At 41.4% G+C, this 19,023-nt stretch overlaps 1 protein-coding gene across 18 annotated transcripts in view; it reads left to right on the forward strand.

Annotated features, from left to right (window-relative positions):
* Positions 1-19,023, forward strand: part of TRPM3 (transient receptor potential cation channel subfamily M member 3) — a 502,828-nt gene that overhangs the window by 323,139 nt on the left and 160,666 nt on the right. For all 18 annotated transcript variants that reach the window (XM_070590426.1, XM_070590437.1, XM_070590427.1 and 15 more), the window contains one exon: positions 14,501-14,624. In XM_070590426.1, coding sequence (XP_070446527.1) covers positions 14,501-14,624 — 124 coding nt within the window. The remainder of the gene's footprint in view (positions 1-14,500; positions 14,625-19,023) is intronic.

The raw sequence follows: 19,023 nt of genomic DNA on the forward strand, positions 1-19,023 counted from the left end.
TATGCAAAAAGTATACCTTTCCTCAAGACTTATAATCTCATTTGAACTAATCTAATAACAAATAATTTTCAATTAGATGTTAGCTACTGAATTCTAAGAAGGCGGAAGGAGGCGTAGGTTGGAGCAGATAGAGAAGGTTTCACGGAGAGAGTCTTATTGTAATTTTCCTTCTGTGGAATATATAAAGATATAGCTGTACTGATACCTGCGTCATTGTGTCGAAGTTCCACAAGGCTAGAGTAGCTCCATTTATTTAGGAAAGTAGAAAATAAAACAAATACTTTCATCTTTCAGTTTTCTCTTTGATCCCTCCATGTTGTGTCAACATCGCAAGAATGAAGCATTGACTTAAAAAAAAATCTAGAGTTCATGGAAGAAAGTACTAGAGAGGGGTAGTTTTATTGATCTAAATTGGTCAATCAGTTCTCTACATTGATTAAATTCACTTTAGAATGCTCAACTCCAATTTGGGAAAGTGTGGCCTTGAACATAAACAGTAAACATCAGAGAAAGACATAGCTGGGTAATCCCTTATGATAAAGAAATCCTTTTTAGAGAACCACTGCCCACAACTTTTAGATAGCCCATCAATGCCAAGTGAAGATTTCAAAGGTAACGATTAATTATGTTCCTCTGAGATTTGCTTAGCTAACTCTTGACTACTTGTTATATAGAAAACATTCAAAATAAGTACATGGTTATCATACTTCAGCATGCCTGAGAATCATCTGGAAAGCATTAGGAGACACAGAGTCCCCTAAATGTCCTGATTCATTGTACCTGGGTTGGGGTGCAGGAAACTATATTTGAAACCAAACCCCCAGGTGATTCCAATGAGAGCGATCCATGGCCCACACTTTCAAAAACTCTTATAAAATTTATAAAAATTAGATTTCTCTTTATATCCTCTGGTGGTTTTAAAAATAGCTTCTTCACTTTCTCTGCGTCATGTGCATTCTGCTCACACAAGTCATTGCATTGTTACCACAAGAATTTTCTACCCTCTGCCAAATTTTGTCTTTGGAACCCAGTTGACTTGAAAAGTATATGAATTGCCTTATTTCTTTATCACAGCTGTTCTTGGTTCCAAACATATGTCAGACTTGAAAGTTCCTCCCTTGAAGAGCAAGCTATACCACAAAAATACTCATTTTGACAGAACTGGTAGACTTCTCTGTTAGTATTTTTATTTATATGGATTTCTTAAGGGCATTCATTTCACTTACATCCTTATTTCTTTTAAAAATTATTTTCTGGCAGTTCAAAATGCATTAACAACTGAAAAAGAGAATGAGAAAAGCAAAAGTATTTAAGCGTGAACCGGGGCTAGTTGATTGTGAATGATGGCTCTCTCAGCTGTTTGAGAAGCCACCGACAGTCATCAGGGCCATTAACGTCACCATGAGAAGGTCTTACTTCACTTTCCGTTGACTTTACAATTGCAATGGACAACCATTTAAGAGTCACAAATCCCTACTGGCCTGTAGTATTGATTTTCACTAAAGCCCTGAATCCTTTCTCAAATGAAATCCCAGGTAGAAGTCCAACATATAAAACAAGACACAGATGTGCTCTATTGAAGCTGAAGTGGAAGGCCTAGACCACCGGTTCTCAATTTTTATCTTGCATCAGAATTACCCAGAGGGCTTGTTAAAACACACATTGCTGGGCCTCACCTCAGATTTTCTAATTCAGTAAGTCCGGTTGGGACCAGGTGATTTGCATTTCAAAGGAGTGCCCAGGTTGCTGTTCATCCAGGGACTATACTTTGAGAACCACTGGCTTAGAGTCTCCCTCTCTCTGCCTGGCTCTCACCCTCTAAGGAAGCCCTGGAGCTCCTCCTCAGAATTCCAGGAGCTTCTTGGTAGAACCCAGGTGAAGACCTTTAATCTACAGGTCAATTCTACATTCCTTTGCTTAGACTCAAGACTCTGCATTCTGGTCCCAGCCTCTCTCTAGAGCCATCTCAATGAAACTTCTGCTTACCCAACAACCCAACTGAACTGTCCTCGTCACAGCTCTCCGAGCACAGCATGCTGACATAGCCCTCTGCCTTCGCAAGAGATATACATGTACATTTCTTTACCCGCTTCATTTCTCGGAGATTTTTTCCTGAAGTTCTATGACACAGCCTCTCTCTCATGAAAAGAAGTAGTGAGGACTTTAAAATCCACAAATACATTTAAAACTCATCTGAGTGAGGTATAGATAATACACTGTCCTGATATTTAATCCCTCTGCCTCAGAGGCAATGAATTCTGAATCAACTTGGCTGACATTAGAACCTGCAGCTGCTAGAAATATAGTGGATTAACATCTCTCACCCAGAGGCACCATTAATAGTTTGAGATATTCTTAATGGATTTCCCCCAGATTCCCCAAGCAATTCTCTGATGTTGATTATGGAGCACAGGATTTATGAAAACTATTTATAGCAGTGACCACCTGCTTATAAAAGCTGCTTCAACCACAGAAACTCTAAAGATGCATTGAAGTAGCACTCCATAGTTAACTCAAGACTGGACTACATTGTCTAGAAAAGTCTCCATTCAATAAAGCCTTTTCTTTATTGTCCTAATTGTTGGACAACACTCCTAAAGTTGACATACATGCTTATTGTCTTTTTGGGGATATTCAATGCCAACCAGGTGTCCATCCATGAGTAGTTACCCTAAAGGTCTTGAGTAAGCAGTGAAGAATCAGTTCCTCTAACTCCATGGAAGCCACAGTTCAGTGTCTTGGAGACAGACCTAAACTTTGGAGATTTTAATCCTGTGACCTCCTTGATTTTCACCATTTAGATAGTATATTTGAGATTTTATTATCTCTAGTGCATAAATGACAAATAGTTTTCATCTTGAGTGTCAACAATAATCAATTGGTACTGATTTCCTGGAATGATGGGTTGAGAATGATCCTGGGGCCACACCTGGGCTCAGAGGATAGATTACTGTGATAGATTAACAACGATGCAAAGAAAGAAATTTACAGTCAACATGTCATGGATGTCTACTCTTGCTCTAGAATGAAGACAAAATCTTACAAACGGCAACCAGACTTTTGGTAGCGAACACAATGTAGGCTACACAGAAGTCAAAACATAACGATGTACGCCTGAAATTTATAAGGTTATAAACCAAGGTTACCTCAATAAAAAAAGATTTTAAAACAAAATCTTAGAGAGCCCCATATATTACCACCAGGCAATTATCAAAGAACACAGTGAATTATGAAGCCAAGGGAAAAATAAGAAACGTATCTGCCTAAAGATACGCAGTCAATTTTTTATCAACACTGTGAAGTACGTCAGTCTTTAAATTATCCGATGAGATGAGCCTTTCCACACAGGCATAATGCACAGGATATGATGGACCAGAAGCTGTTCATTGTGGGGTACTGTTTGGAGCTGGACTGAAGGACAAACTAACTGAGCAGTTGCCTATGGATAATTTATAAGAAAGAATAATTAGAAAAAAAACAGCTGGGAACTAATCCATCACAGAATACATAAAAAATAGAGAAAATTATATTTGCCTCAACATCTCATAGAGTAGGATATGGAGTTTGACAAATTACTTTGAGAGAGAATTTAGATATACCCCTCCTTTTCCCCACACTTCCAAACCCTCTCCCCAACACCATGCTTAAGGAATTGAAATTAATATATTTGAAAGATTCTACATGCAAGAACCTGATCTAAACATTTTATTTCATGAACTCTATGAGGTAGCTTTAATTATCATCCCACTTTTTAAGTGAGGAAACTGAAGACAGAAAACTTGCTTAACATCTCAGAGTTAGAGTGGTCTGCCCAGGCAGACAGGGGCTGGAACCCATGCTCTTAGCAGCTACCCCTAGCTACTCCAAGGAAGACGGGATCCAGTAACTGCAGGCAGTTTGCTGGCCCCAGAGCTAAGTTACTCCAGACAACAGAGGAAGATGCCCCCAGCTTCCATCTTCTCCCGCTTCTCACACATGCTGGCTAACTTCTCCTCTGAATAAATGTTGGACCAACATCTAAAGCATGTCAGTTGAAGAGGTGCCAGTGTTTTGCCTGCCCAGGGAGCCTACACATCTCAGTCCAGCTTTGATTCTGTCTTTTAGACCAGGCCTAAAACAATAAAATTGTGAGTATTGCTCTTGCCTGGCTATGTGCAATATTCACTGATGGGATTTCACTTGGAACAAACTCAGAGGATGTGTTTTCCTTGCAATTTTGGCACAGAGAAGCTACCTGACCATGTGGCAGTTCCTATATCCTTTGGCAACACTTCAATTTCTACTCTTGGCACATTCATAACAAAGGCAAAGGAAAGAAGAGAAATAGCAGAGACACAGCCAACACTGTTCGGGATTTTTCGTCTAAGTATCCTGCTTGTCCCTGCCTAAGGTGGAGAGCTTGGCAGCTCTGTCTGCGTCAAGAGAACGTTGTGCTGTCCAGTTGAACTTTCTGTGATGACGGAAACGTTCTCTATCTTTGCTGTCTGATCAGATAGCCACTGAGTACTTGAATTGTGGCGTGACCAAGGAATTGAATTTTAAATTTTAGTTAATTGTAATTAAACTTGAACTGCTATGTGTGGCTAATGGCTAGCATGTTGGATAGCGCAGCTCTAGCATTTCTGCAGCTGGGGTCCCCTAAACTGGGAACCCCTGGATGTCTGACAGATTTCCAATGTTATTTAACATTGTTCCCTTCGTTTTTTAATTATTACATTCTTTCATCCAACTAACATTATGTATTCAGCCATTCAACAGATATTTCATGAAAACCTATTATGTTCCAGGCACTGGTCTAGGCACTGGCAAAAATAAGCCTGTGAACCAAATAGACAAAAATTCCTGCCATTGCAGAGCCTACATTATTGCAGGGCTAGGTAGATAAATAATTAGCATAACAAATAAGCACGTTGTATCATACTTTAGAAGGTGCTATGCTATGGGGAAAAAGAGAAGGATGAGAGGAATCAAGGTAAGGGGGTGGTGGAAAAGCCTCTGCCATCAGCACCTTGATGAGCACTGAGAGAAGAGAATACATAAGTAATAGAATGTAGAGTCCATGCATCGAAGGAGTTACAGTCTGGTCAGAACTTTCTTAATGAATGTGTCTTTGTGAAATGGCACTTGTAAAGTGAGTAGCACAAAGCTTGTCTTAGAATAGGTACTAAGTGCCTCTCTTACCACTTGAACCCCACTGCACCACCCACCTTCTGTTTCATTTTGTATGTCTATCTGTGCCTTCTGTTTTACTATATCTGGCTCAGAATTCTAGGGTGAGGAAAAAAAGTAAAAGAAAGAAAGAAAAGAAAATGAACAAACATAAGAAATAATCACCCTATGGGTGGTAGTAAGTGAAATTTTTCAGAGAACAGATTGTATCATCAAAGCACGTACATCCTGCCCAACTACAGGCAGTTTCTCTAAGATCCTTCCAACTACCTCATCTTGCTAGATGGGAACCTCAGGAGAAGCCCAGGTGAACAGCCTTTCGAGGCTAGATACTAAAGCTAAATCAGAGGCACTATTTCTCACAGGCCTTCGCTGATAGAGGCCCTCTGTATCTGGAATTGATCCTCAGTAAAAACTCGTGCAGAGTAATGGCCCAGCCATCCCATCCCATCTATTGGCCATTTTTCTGTGTTCCTTTCACGTCTTCCCCAGCAGTCTGTTCAAGCAGTGTTTTCTGAAAACCACCACCATCAGTCAGTTAAGTTTGAATTTAACACGATTTATCACTTATCACAAGAGTTGCTCTTAAGGTTTCTAATTATTGCACAAAATATTTGTTTGCCTTACAATTAATTAAATGAAACTTTGGACGTCTGATAAGCTAGAGGAGTAACTCTGGGAAAGTAATGGATCCTTGAAATCACACTACTCAGTCTTCTCGCACATAAGATATATAGCATTCTGGCTCAGGGATAAAACAGAAGAAATCTCCACTCATATGTGATCATTTAAACAGCAGACCTCTAACTGTCCATTACTACATGGAATTGAACCTACGTATTTAGGTTAGCATAATTCATCCTTCCTGATCTTGTCTTCCAAGCCCAGCTCTGATACTTATCAACTATATAATCTTTAGCACGTCAGTTCACCTCTGTAGGCTTCAGATTCTTCATCTGTAAAATGGTTGCTATAAAGTCGTCATTCTTTTATCCTGAAGTTCAAATCCCTCAGCAGAATTTTCAGAATAGCGCTTTCCCTGGAACATGCAGACTCCAGAAATATCACAATCTGATCTTCAGGAGGAGGTCACAGCCAAGTAAGAATTCTGATCCTAACACCTCTTTGACTTCAAGATGGCATAAAACTATTTAAGAGTATTGGTTTTAAGGCATCTTAGCATCACTGGCTTGTTTGGTTCTACATGACCTTGATGAGCATAATCCAAGAGCTGATAGGGTCTTTCCAGTGGTACCCTTGCTAAGTCGTTTTGCATTGTAGCCTCTTTCATGCCATTCACAGACCTGCCCCATCCAACTTTTATAGAAACACTGCAATCATTCTCTTCTCCATAGGGATGGTCTTTTCCAGCTAATTTACACACCAGCTACCTTGCTTCAGCTCTGAGCTAGGCATCCTTGGGATTCTCTGCAGGTGTGAAAGCTCCAGGGTACTTAGCAACACAAAACCTGCCGATTATTGAACACCGATTATGTGCCAAGAACAAAACTAGGTGCTTTCCATACAGGATCTTTTTTCCCAAATGCATCAATCTTAAAAGACTTATACAACCTCACCCTCCACCCTACTTAACAGATAAGGAGAAGAAGGCTTAAAGAGAATGAATAACCTGTCTCAGGTCCCTCAAGTAGTAAATAAAGGAACTGGATTTCAACCAATGGCACCATATTATAGTGCCTTAATGATGTCATTCCATCTTCTATGACAGATTGCAGAACTGACCTCATCCCTCCCATGTATGACATGGAATTAATTGAAAAAATATAGACGTATGTTGAATTGATTTCTGGGTGATATAATTACTTCTACTTGTCAAAACCACTAAGATCTATATGAAGGAAATTATCTTGATATCACTGAAGTCTTTAAAGTCTTCAAGCAATTCTTGAGCAATTTTATGGGCAAGATAATTCCCTATGCATCATGGGAGAGACAAAATTGAATAAGAATCTTCCCCTGACAATAGCTACAAAGCAATTCAAAGAGGGAAAACAGTCTCCAGAAGTAGAGCCAAATATTGATTTTTGAGTTGGGCAGCCAATTCATTTCTAAGTACCCTGTGAGTTTAAAGAAAGATAGGCAGAGGTTAAGAATATTTCACAGAGATGAATCTAATGGAAAGAAAAAGGATCAAGAAAAACACATTGTGGGGGGACAAAACCCTATGCCACTTCTCCCATTTTCCCTTGGTAGGTTTGAAGTTCATCCCACTATGAGGAACAAAGAAGTGTGTGGAAGACCACCCGGTTAGCTGCCACAAAGCAGGAAGCTACTCATTCACTCTGTCAATCTGCAAGCATTCTTCTAGAGCCAAAGTCGAACTGTACACTCCTCCAGAGCTTAAGGTACAGGCAGAATAAAGATGCAATCACTGCTCCAAAGAATCCATAATCTACCAGAGGAAGACAGAAATATAAACAAATAATTTTCATGCCATATAATAATTGTAGTAATATGTATCAAGTGCTGTGGGATCACCAAGAGAGTGGTCATCAGACACTTTACACAGGAGGTGGAGTTTGAGCTGAGTTTCGAATGATGAGTTTTGAATGATGAGTTCAAGTGTAGTGAGTATTCCAAGCAGCAGGTATAGCAAGTTCAAGGGTTATTGAGGCATGCAAGACTTTGGCGTGTGTGGGTGAGAGCGTATCATGGGATTTGTGTGATAGAGTAGCAGGAGATGAGCCTGGCTGGGGGGAGAAACCATGACAAGCCTTTAATGTCATATGCAAATTGAGGTGTTATCTTGCTAGTGATAGGAAGCGATTGCAGGGTTTTAAGAAGGACGTGATAGAATCATGTTTACTTTGTAGAAGAACCATCTATCAACATTGTGGGGAACAGATTAGAGGAGGATAGAGAAGAAACCAATCAGTGGTCCTCTGTTGGTACCATCTGAGTAAGACATGATAAGGGTCCAACCCAAGGTACATCAAGATTGAGGTAAACTTGAACAATATTTTAGGAAGTCACATTTCTCTGTTATCCAGTTTCTGGAAAGAGTTGTCAAAGCCAAAAGTTTCTGTTGTTGCATTCTCTGTACACAGACCCCAAAGTGAGATAAGAGCACAAAGAAAATACCCACTGTTTTTGATAGTAACTTACCCTGGGCTTTAAAGGTTGACCCAAGCATGCACGCATTTTACTGAAGATGTCCCTTACATACAGCATGTACGGGAGACAATTTGATGATGGGATCCATGAAAAACAGGCTCTGGCCAGGTGCTCAAGGCCAAAAAGAAATAACCTGGTACACAGTAGGTGCTAAATAGATGTAAATAGGCAGCTGGAGCAGAGGAGAAAATAGTTACAAGTTCTATGCTTCAAATTAGTAATAACATTTAAAAAATATTTATGAGTGGTTAGACTAGCACTTTTAAGGAAAATGGTGGTTCTCATTATAATCAGTTGTTAAAAGAGAATTCAAAGTAAGGCAGCTGAGGCTGTGTATCACTGAAATATGGAAAAGATCTCTGTTTTACAATGTCTCATCTGAACAGAATCACTCAATGGAGTAGCTTGTGTCTGAGATGATCGCCATCAATATATTCCATCTCTGTGTGTTCATGCTTTTCTCTCATCAAGACTTGGAGTCTATTCCTTCCCTCTTCTGGGATCTGGGCTGCTCTTAGTGACTTGCTTGATTAAGTGAGTGTAAGGAAATGATATTCGGGGACTTCTGAGGATAAGTCTTAAGAAGCCTTGCAGTTTCTGCCTGGGCCTCTTTGAACACTCTGTCTTGGAATCCCCACTTCATGAGAAGTCCACTGCCATGCAAGAAGTCCATCTACTCTGCAACCACCAGAGAGCAATGCCAGCCAGCCGTCAGTTCTCTCAGCTATCCCAGACTTGGAAGTAAAAAGGCCATCTTGGACATGCCAGCTCCAGCACACAGCACATGGAGAAGAATTGAGGCCCCAGACATATGGCCCCACTTGAGCCATTTGGCCATCTTCAGCCTTTCTAGCCTCTCCAGCTGAGGTCCCAGATATCAAGAAGCAGAGATGAGTCATCCCTGCTGTGCTCTGCGTGAATTCCTGACCCACAAAATTATTAACACAATAAATAAACACTGTTTTACATCACTATGTTTGGGGGTGTGTTACCTATTAAGAGATTACCAGAATATACGGCATACAACTCTGTGAGTTCTTTGAGACTAGAATTGAATATTATTCATCTCTCTACCCTTAGCAAAGTGCTGACAGATAGTAGGCAGCAATATTGTTTGTCGAATGAATACATAAATAGATGTACATATAATTAAGTCTCTTAAATCAGCTAAGTATCTCTATTTCCCAAATGTAAGAAAGAATTGGTGATCTCTGACCTCTCTGCAGTGGGAAACTTATTTCCTCAGCCTAGATTGTAATGGTCCTTCAACCATCGGGCTCATCAGGTATGCAGAGCACTGTCGATCCCAGGAAAGAGCTCTGAATTGCCCACAGAAGGCCCAGTCACAGGTCATGCCACTTGACAAGAAGGAATATGTCAGGGACTCTTTCTTAAGGAGCATTGTAGGACTATGTTTAAATAACAGCAAATGCTTACAAAAGACTTGCTATGTGTCAGGCACTTTTCTAAGCCCCTTCCGAAAATTAATTCATTTAATAGTCACAGGTCTATGATTATACTATTTTAATTCCTATTTTACATATATGAAAAATGTGACATGGAATGACTAAATAACTTGCACAAGATCACATAGCTAGCAAGTGACAGCTTAGCTCCAGGCAGCCTGGCCTGGGGGCCATGATGCTTTTATTCACAATGCTGTCCTGCCTCTCTGGGAAGAATCATGCTGTCACTTGTGACCCCAGAGTCATGGCATCTGGGAGGAAGTGGTAACTTTTACTAAATAAGAAGAAGGGGAGGAGATAGAAAAGGAAAATACCATTCTCTGTGATGTTAGACAAGACATGGTAACCTTTCTGTGCCCTTAATATCTCATTTAGTAACTTGCTTTAGCTTCAAGCAAATGATAAAATTTCATTTTTCTTTACAGCATTAGAGATTCCATGGGAAATGATACTTTTTTAAGTACCAAATTGTGATACTGTTAACAATCTTTTTTTATTTACATAAGTAAAATTTTCTCATATTGTATCTGAATAAGTTAATAGAGAGTGTCTATGGAGGACACAAGAAAGCCTCCTCTCCTCAAAAGTCATTAACCTCGGTCACCTCAGTCCAGCTCTTCAAGTGCCATTGAATTCAAAATGCATTTTCTAACTTTGTATCCGGGAACAAAACTCTGATATTGCAGGTAATTATATTCCTCCTGAGAAAAGAGTGTACATGTGGGTTGTATTGGCAGCATTTGAACAGAATACTAATCACAAACTGTGGGACCTTTTGAGCACTGTCTGAACACTGACCTATTTCAAATAACTCTGTGACTCGTCTAAAGAGCTCCAGATCACAAGTACAGCATTTAAATGGAAACACAAATGCCATAGCTTAGAGATTTTCCTCACTTTAATGACTACACTTCTTAAATCAGAAAACCTTCTAATTTGAGGTATACCAAAAATAGCATTGGTACATATGGAGCCACAAATTAACAGTTTCTGTAAATAGGCACCACTTTGTCAAAGACTCAATTCTAGAACTAAAATTTTACATAATACTATGACCATGTTTTGATGTCAAGAAATTTTCAATCACTATTCTAATGCCATAAAAAGAAATCTAAAAATGGGCTTGTTTCTATTTTTGCTGAAGATTAAATATCACAGTCAAGACTTTTAAATCATTCCAGTGTTGTGAAGAAAAAAAAAATGAGAAGAGCTAAGAAAGCAATAATTTCAGGAAAGCAGGCTTCCAAAATCCTAAGGAATATGGCCACACAATAAGAAAGGGTACTTGGAGAACACAGAGGAAGCCTTTGTGCCAAATAGAAAAAAATCTAGTTCAGCATGGGAAATACTTGTGAAAAATTAGAAGCAAATTTAATCTTCAATGTACTCCACGCACTTTGCCATTGTTTTCATTTACTGGTTTCCCCTTATCTTCTTCAAACTCATCTGATTTCCTTCAGATGTTCTCTATATCACAAAAAAGGAAAAGCAATTTCTCACAGTGAATACGCTTAAATTTCTACCTCCAACGCAGACAATTAGGAAACTGAAAGACATATTTATAGATTACAATCAGGAAAAGCAGCAGCACGGAAGGAAGGCTGAATGCAATAGAATCAACTCAAGTGTTGAGAGCACCAAGCTATGCGACTTTGCACAAATCATTTAACCTCTTGGGCCACAGTCTCCTCTTCTGCAGAATGGAATACCTGCTTGACTCAGATAGTTACGAAGACCAAATGAGATTATCTCTGTAGGCTGCTGTGTGTCATAAGCTATAACGTGCTATGAACACGTCAAATGTCATGTGGGATCTTTTTTAACACTGTGTTATTAAACTCTTTCTGCCAAAGGCATAGGACATAATAGCTGTTATTTCTTTGTCAAAAGGGGAAGAAATTTTCAAATATTGGGGAGCTGTTAAAGGCCAAAAAGCATCAAAAATGAGATTTTCCTCTTGATGCACTCAGAAAGATGGGAAAAGAATTGAACCAGAAATAACAGTTATTTAATATTTAACGAGTATAACTTAGTCCTTTGGAAGGACCAGATCACCTTTGTTCCAGTGAAAACCATCTCTGCTCCATCAATGACAGGCATCCCACACTTTGGAAAACACCAACCTAGAGAATTGTTCTCCTTCTAGAAGTAGAATTCCATGGTTCTTACTGCTAAATGATTTAGCCAAAGCCACAACTCAGTCCGTTGCAAAATTGGGCTAAATAGTATAAGATTCTTAGTGCCTTTCAGCTCTCCAAAGCACTGAAGCCCTCAATCAGTGTCAGCTAAGTTGCATATCATTCCTCAATTTTCACAAAGTGACAGGCTGGATGCAAGTGACAGACAGATCCTTCAAACAGCTAATGACCTCAGGGAACTGGGACTCCATTACAGATGGTTGGCAATGGAAAACAAATTTTGAGTTGTTATCGAAATTAGACAGCTGCAGACAAATGACGGGCTCTATCAAGTGGCTAATCAGGAGAGTCTCTCCTGTTGTTAATCATGTACAACCTGTGTGTACACTTGATATTACAGAACCCTCTAGACCCATCCACATGGGTTACCTGAGAAGTAGACACATGTCCAGGTCTGACTGCTCATGTTTGGACTCTTCAAGAAGATTCATTGGCAACACAAATGTAATCATGTCACTCTCCAACTTAAATCCTTCAATGGCTTCGAACACTATCTGGAAAGTCCCCCATGATCTTGTCCTTGCTCATCCCTCCTGCAGCCCCATCTTGTTCCACTCTTTCTTTTACTCCCTATGCTCAAACCATACCAACCTTCTTTTTATTTTCTCCTAACTAGGCCTATTCATGCTGTTTTTTCCTGCAAAGAACGCTCTTAGCCGGCTCCCGACCCCGCTGACCACGCTAACGCTCATTCGTTCTCCATGTCTCAGATAAAACAGCAGTCCCTCAGAGGAGTCTCCCCTGAACCTCCTAGATTAGATTATACTCACCTGCCACAAGCTTCTCTACTTCTTCATCACTGTCAATCACAGTTGCATTGCTGGTTCCTGTCTTTCTACTCCTCGGGTGTCTAAGTTCAACGAAGGCTGGGAGTGTGTATATCTCATCTATCCCTGTAGCCCTGGCACTAAATAGAAACCCCTAAGCAATGTTGAATGAATGAATGAATGAATGAAAGGTTTCAGACTGGCCCACACCTAAGGCCACAGAGTCTTCCAAAATAATTTAGTAATCTTGAGAGGATCTGGAATCATTTTGTAACCTTATCTGGACCACCTTCTTTTCCTAAATGTATATGTTCATGATATAAATCTTCCTGGGGAGCAGAAGGGCTAACCCAGTTCTCCATCAAGCTAAGTGACGTTCCAAGATCTTGGTATAATTCTGTCATGGGGAATGCACCCTCCTCAAAGTAGGGCCACCATAATGCCCAACCTAGTACACCCAGGTGAATCCTCACACAATCCTGGGGCACAGCAGACCAGTGATATGAAGATATTCTCAGGCCTCCCATCTTGCTTTATTTTAAGCAACAAAATTTGTCATGCTTTCTGTTAAAGGAAATTTCACAATGTCCTTCTCTATCAGCCACAGTGACGAAGAGAGGCAGCGGTGTAGTGCACTTGGTGTAATAAGAGGCAGCGTGGTGTAGTGGAAAGAGCACTGGACAAGGAATCAGAAAAACTAGTTCTGGCTCTACCACTTCTCTGCGGAGTGACCTTAAGCAGCTGGCTCTTTCTGGCTACACTATCTTTCCCTTTTAAACTGTACAAATCCTTTGCCTATTGGGTTCCTGTAAGCACCAAATGAGAATAATTATATTTTATGTCATATATAGGAGTTGCTGATACTTCAACTATGAAAAAAAATTGCGAACTGTAAAATACTGGGCAAATTATGATAATTTGGTCACTGGCCCTTGAGAGCAGTTTTATCTTCCTGATTTCGGACAATATCTGTTAATAATAAAGTGAATTTTCATCTGCCATTTGATGGCTGGTAGAGACAGACTAGTTCTCACCAGGCTAGCGGGAGAGGAATTAAAATTTAGTTATGATTTGGTCCCTATTCAAGAGATAATAGAGCATTGATTGGACATGATGCACCTTCCTTGCTTTCTTTCATTCTTCTATAGTAGGAAAACTGTCTTTTAATGAAATAGTCAATATGATATGTCTTTATTGGTCAGACTCTTCTCGTTGGCTGTAACACAGTAAAAGCTCAGCATAATGATGTCCTGAATCATAGGTCAGATAAGCTACCACTTACATGGAATGATTTTAGAGGAAACATAAGTCCTATTTCTCCTCACTGGTGTTCAAAAATCCATTACTGGGATATAAGCTTTCTTTCCACAACTAGAGATAAAGTTGAAATTTAAATCTTCTTCAGATAAGTAACACAGTAAATTTTTTACCAAGATGCAAAGGATTAATTGAAGGCATTTTTTGATAACAATACTTGAGAAAGAGAGTATTAGACACATATATAAAGGAAAGAGAGAGACAAAATAACTAAATCAATCTTCTTACTTTACTCTTTTAGGTTCTGAAATATTAAAACGGATTTATTTTTAAATGCACTGGTTTTTTAAATTATCACAGTCGAATAACTGTTGTGAGAAAAATACAGAAAGAACTCCTCTCTAAAGTAAATCCTCATAATGCTTTCTTGTGTTCTATAATTTTTCTCAGAAATACATACTGTAGAGGAGCTGGGTTGACCTGTTTTTGACATTATTTTTCCTTGCAGACTTATAAATGAATCTTTGAGGGACCAGCTGCTGGTGACCATCCAGAAGACATTCACATACACTCGAACCCAGGCTCAGCATCTCTTCATCATCCTCATGGAGTGCATGAAGAAGAAGGAATTGGTATGTAAAGTGTTCCCCATGAGGGGCAGAGCCCTCTCCATGTTCCCTCTGTCTGTTTCACCATCTTCTTGAGTCCTGCACCCACTGTTGTTTAGTTCTGGCCAAGCTCGCAACCTTCCTCAGGCTCCGCTGGCTCCTGTAGTTTGCTCCCTGCAGTAGTTAAGACCCTGCTTTTCCTGCCTGGATTTAATGAAGTGTGTGCAGCAGGGTTTTAGCCTGACTTCCTACTGAAGTTTTAGCCTGACTTCCTTCCAAGTGCCTCCGATTACCTCACCCAAATGAGCTGAAGAGAGAAAATAGGTTTGCTCCTGGAAGATGCTTACATTGATCCTCTCCTAGGTTTGAGGTTTCACTTTGCTTGTGAGTAGTGAATCACTGATGTGCTTTTATTGTCAAATATCTTAGTGACACAGGGTCCAAGCTAATATGCTAATCGTACAAATAGAAAAGGGAGAAATGTATTCAAAGGATTCCTGGAAACTTCTGTAGTTTCTGAAGCGTCCTCTGATAGCTAATGAAACATTTCTTACATCTGGGGAAAGGGTCTTGCAAATGTGGTGTAATCACAGAGACCTTCTTTAGGATGGAAGAAACCACCTGAGCGAGCATTTACGGAGCGCTGGCTATGTGCCAGGTAGGGTGGTAAATCTTTACATCACTATCCCCTGTGATCTCTGCCACAGTCCTGATGAGAGAGGTGTAGTTATCATCCTCACCTTACAGATGAGGAAACTCAAGCTCACTCGATTAGTAAATGAGGAACTAGGATTCAAAACCTGTGGTGTTTAATCTCTGTGGGAAATTTTTTTGTACAGACATTGTCTCATTGAAGCAAACATAGCACATTGCCCACTTGGGGTAGATTCCCGGTAGGTCTCAGCAAGTGGAGACTGTTCTGGAAGGTCATTTGAGCCTGTGACAGGGGAAGGAAAGGAGCAGTTAAACCTGAGCAGTGGCCTCACTCAGGTTCTGGGCCATCTCAAGTCAGTGTGGGCATCCTGGAATGATTAGAGACATCAAGGAGGCACTTCTCCTCCAAAGTGGCACCAGGGCCAGACCCTAAAAGGCTCAGCCACTATCCATTCATCCACTGATGGGCACTTGTGTTGCTTCCACCTCTTGGCCATCGTGAATAATGCTGCAGTGAACATAGGGAGATTGAGAGGGTAGAGTGGAGCTGGAGCGAGCTGCCTTCAACCAGTTCCCCGACTAGGCTGCAAGCTCCTCAAGGCAGGGCAGGAACTGTCTTGTTCGCAATGGTGTGCCTGTGCCTGGGACGGCGGGGCACACACAGGGACTCACTGAGACTGCCAGGAGCAAGGGAGGGAGGCAATTTCTGAGTTTGAGAAACCTGCTATTTAGAAAAAGAGGACTTGATTCCATTAAGCAAGACCCATCTCCAGAAAGCATCCGTGTGACCTTTGTGAAGCCTTGCAGCAGCTTTCAGGTTTGGGGCAAAAGGAGTGGAGGTGAGGAGAAGGGAACAGCACCTCTAATCCTTGAGTCTCGGTAGACCTAGGTGGTCTGGACGCCATGTATAGAGAAGCCAGCATGAAGATGGTGTTCACAGTCACGACTGCTGGTGCCCCAGGCAAGCCTCTGTCAACCCCAAGAGTGCCACTGGCTTCCTCCCAGGTCGGAGGATGTGGTTAGCTCAAGGCGTTTCAGCTCAAAGGCTCCCTCCGCCCCCAAGGAGGCGCGTGAAACCCTGAGTTTCCACCTGCCACAATATGGGTTTCCTCCTGAGTACTAATGATTTTCCAGCGCTAAGGCCAATGCTGACTGTGAAATCTTACCAGAACTATGCATTTGAGCAGTCCCGCAAATTTCCTAGAGGGGCAGTTAGAATTAAAATTCTAGGAAGCAGTTGGAAGTCATAAAACCAAATGAGGCTTAATATGCTTCTCAGGATATTTCATAGGACTGTTCCCTAGGATTCTGCCTGATAATTGTCATCTTGTGTAATTATGGCCCCTGCTGAAAAGGTCAACTGCATTTTAACATGAGGTGTTTATTGCAAGATATGTGAGGTATCCCTAGCTGTGGGCTAAGGCAATCGGATCTTAAAGGAAATAAATTGTCCTTATCTCCACATCTAGGCAGAAATTAGGATTTTTAAAATCATAAGTGCAATTAAAATAGTTTCCATTTTTGAGGGTTTATATATGTGCATGGACAGTACTAGATGCTTTCTAAAGGAGGTGGACATGAGATAGGCATTATTTTTCTCCTTTTCTTTTTCTGGTGAGGAAGATTGGCCCTGACCTAATTGCCAATTTTCCTCTTTTTGCTTGAGGAAGATTCTCACCGAGCTAACTTCTATGCCAATCCTCCTCTACTTTGTATGTGGGATCCCGCCACAGCGTGGCTTGATGAGCCATGTTTAGGTCCATGTGGGGATCTGAACCCGAGAACTCGGGCCACTGAAGCCAAGCGTACTAACCCGACTACTATGCCATTGAGCCAGCCCCTATTTTCCTCCTTTTGAAGGGAGCATCAGAGGGTACTGAGGCTGGAGAGGTGAGGAGATGTGTGCACAGCCAGGAAGAGCCACGTTGGGGCTGTCTTGTGGCAGAGCCCAAGTAGCGTCTACTCACCATACTGTGTAGCTTAGCACGCGGAACAAGGATGTTCACAGTGGAGTTCCTCTTCACTCTGACATTCTTCGAGGAGTCTTTTGATTCCCTTGACAAACTAAGTGGGATATAATATTCTGAGGGCACTCTAACTCTTGCTGAGTTCTGCTAAGGGATTTGGTTCTAAAGCTGATCTGACACCTTTCTCATCCTGGCATCCTATTAACTTATGTAATAAAGACCTGCACTGTGGACGCATGTTTAGCTTGTGAAACCTGGGCCACTGGGCTGTGTGGCCTCATGGAAAATATGCCTTGAGGAGCCTTTTGTAAGAGTACCTTCTACTTACTTCGTATTGCTCTTGAAGAAATTCATTTCTCCTCTGCTTATTTCCCACCTTGGGTCAAAACAACATCTCAAAAGCTGTCACCTTCTGAGAGGATGTATCACCCTACATACCAACCTATGGAGCTAAATTCCATCATTATTATCCAGAAAAAATAAAAATTAAAGAGATAAAAACTGTTCACAGCAGCATATTAATTTGGGGGCAAATGTAAGGGACCAGGACACAGTGTCCCCCCACTCTCTTCCTCCTCAAGAGGGTCTGCTCATAAAGAATGTCATGACCAGGAAAAGAGGACCCCAAGTGGCAAAGCCCACTCTGAGGCTGATTGTGTGTGTAGAAATCATGGAGCCTTTCAGTTCCAGGGCACAAGTCAGCTCCTTCCCCTTGCTGTTGCCTCTTGGAGCTCCTGTCCGCTCTCTGAGCTCCTGCAGAAGCCTTCCTCTGTCACCACTTCCAACCCACCAGCCCCAGGCTCGAGCAGTGCATGTACTTTCGACATTCTATAGTGAAGGAGTACTGGTTGGACCAGCAATGTAAGCCACATGGTCTGTGTGGCCCTAAACGAGTCATGGTGAAGGAGGATGCCCGCCCAGCTCCTAGTTCATCATCCTCCATTTCCACACAGATGGCTCCTCTAATTTACTGTCCTCTTCTCCCAGCTGCAGAGCCTCAGAGGGCTCAGTGCTTTCCCCTTGCCGCCACTTCCCAGTCACACCTGGGAATCATGTCTCCACTCAAAACTGATGCTGCGGGGCCGGCTCCATGGCCGAGTGGTTAAGTTCGCGCGCTCCGCTGCGGCGGCCCAGGGTTCAGATCCTGGGCGCTGACATGGCACTGCTCGTCAGGCCACGTTGAGGCGGCATCCCACATCCCACAGCTAGAAGGACATGCAACTAAGATATACAACTGTGTACAGGGGGGTTTGGGGAGATAAAAGCAGAAAAAAAAAAAAAAGATTGGCAACAGTTGTTAGCCCAGGTGCCAATCTTTGGAAAAAAAAGAAAAAAAAAACTGATGCTGCTTCCAAATCCAAGACTTTAGGATTCACGTCCCGCCTCCAAACACAACCGCCCTCCCGTCTCTCCCCACCACCATCACTTTATTCATAGAAAACTTGAATGGCAAACTTCTCCATAATTCACTAGTCTGAGATAAAGCTCCTGAGATACTCTATGTGGCAGCATGTTTTAAAGTGTAGTTTTCTTTGTCCTGTGCCTAGTTGACAGTCCAAACTATCTATTTCCACTCTTCCGTCATCTGACTCCTCTCACCTATCTATTCCTCGGCCCTGTGTACTTAATACCTCTCGATACCACTCCCAAAGCTGAGTCATTTGGTTCTAATTTGGTTCAATTAGGCCTTCAATTATGCTGGGCAATCCTTTTATTCATCTCTAGTCAATAGCCTTCCCAACAATTGTTGTTCTAAACCTTTCACTTTTTGATCTCCTGAATGCTTCTTCTGCATTTGTAAT

Source organism: Equus przewalskii, chromosome 22 (genome assembly GCF_037783145.1).
Source record: "Equus przewalskii isolate Varuska chromosome 22, EquPr2, whole genome shotgun sequence".
Lineage (NCBI taxonomy): Eukaryota > Metazoa > Chordata > Mammalia > Perissodactyla > Equidae > Equus > Equus przewalskii.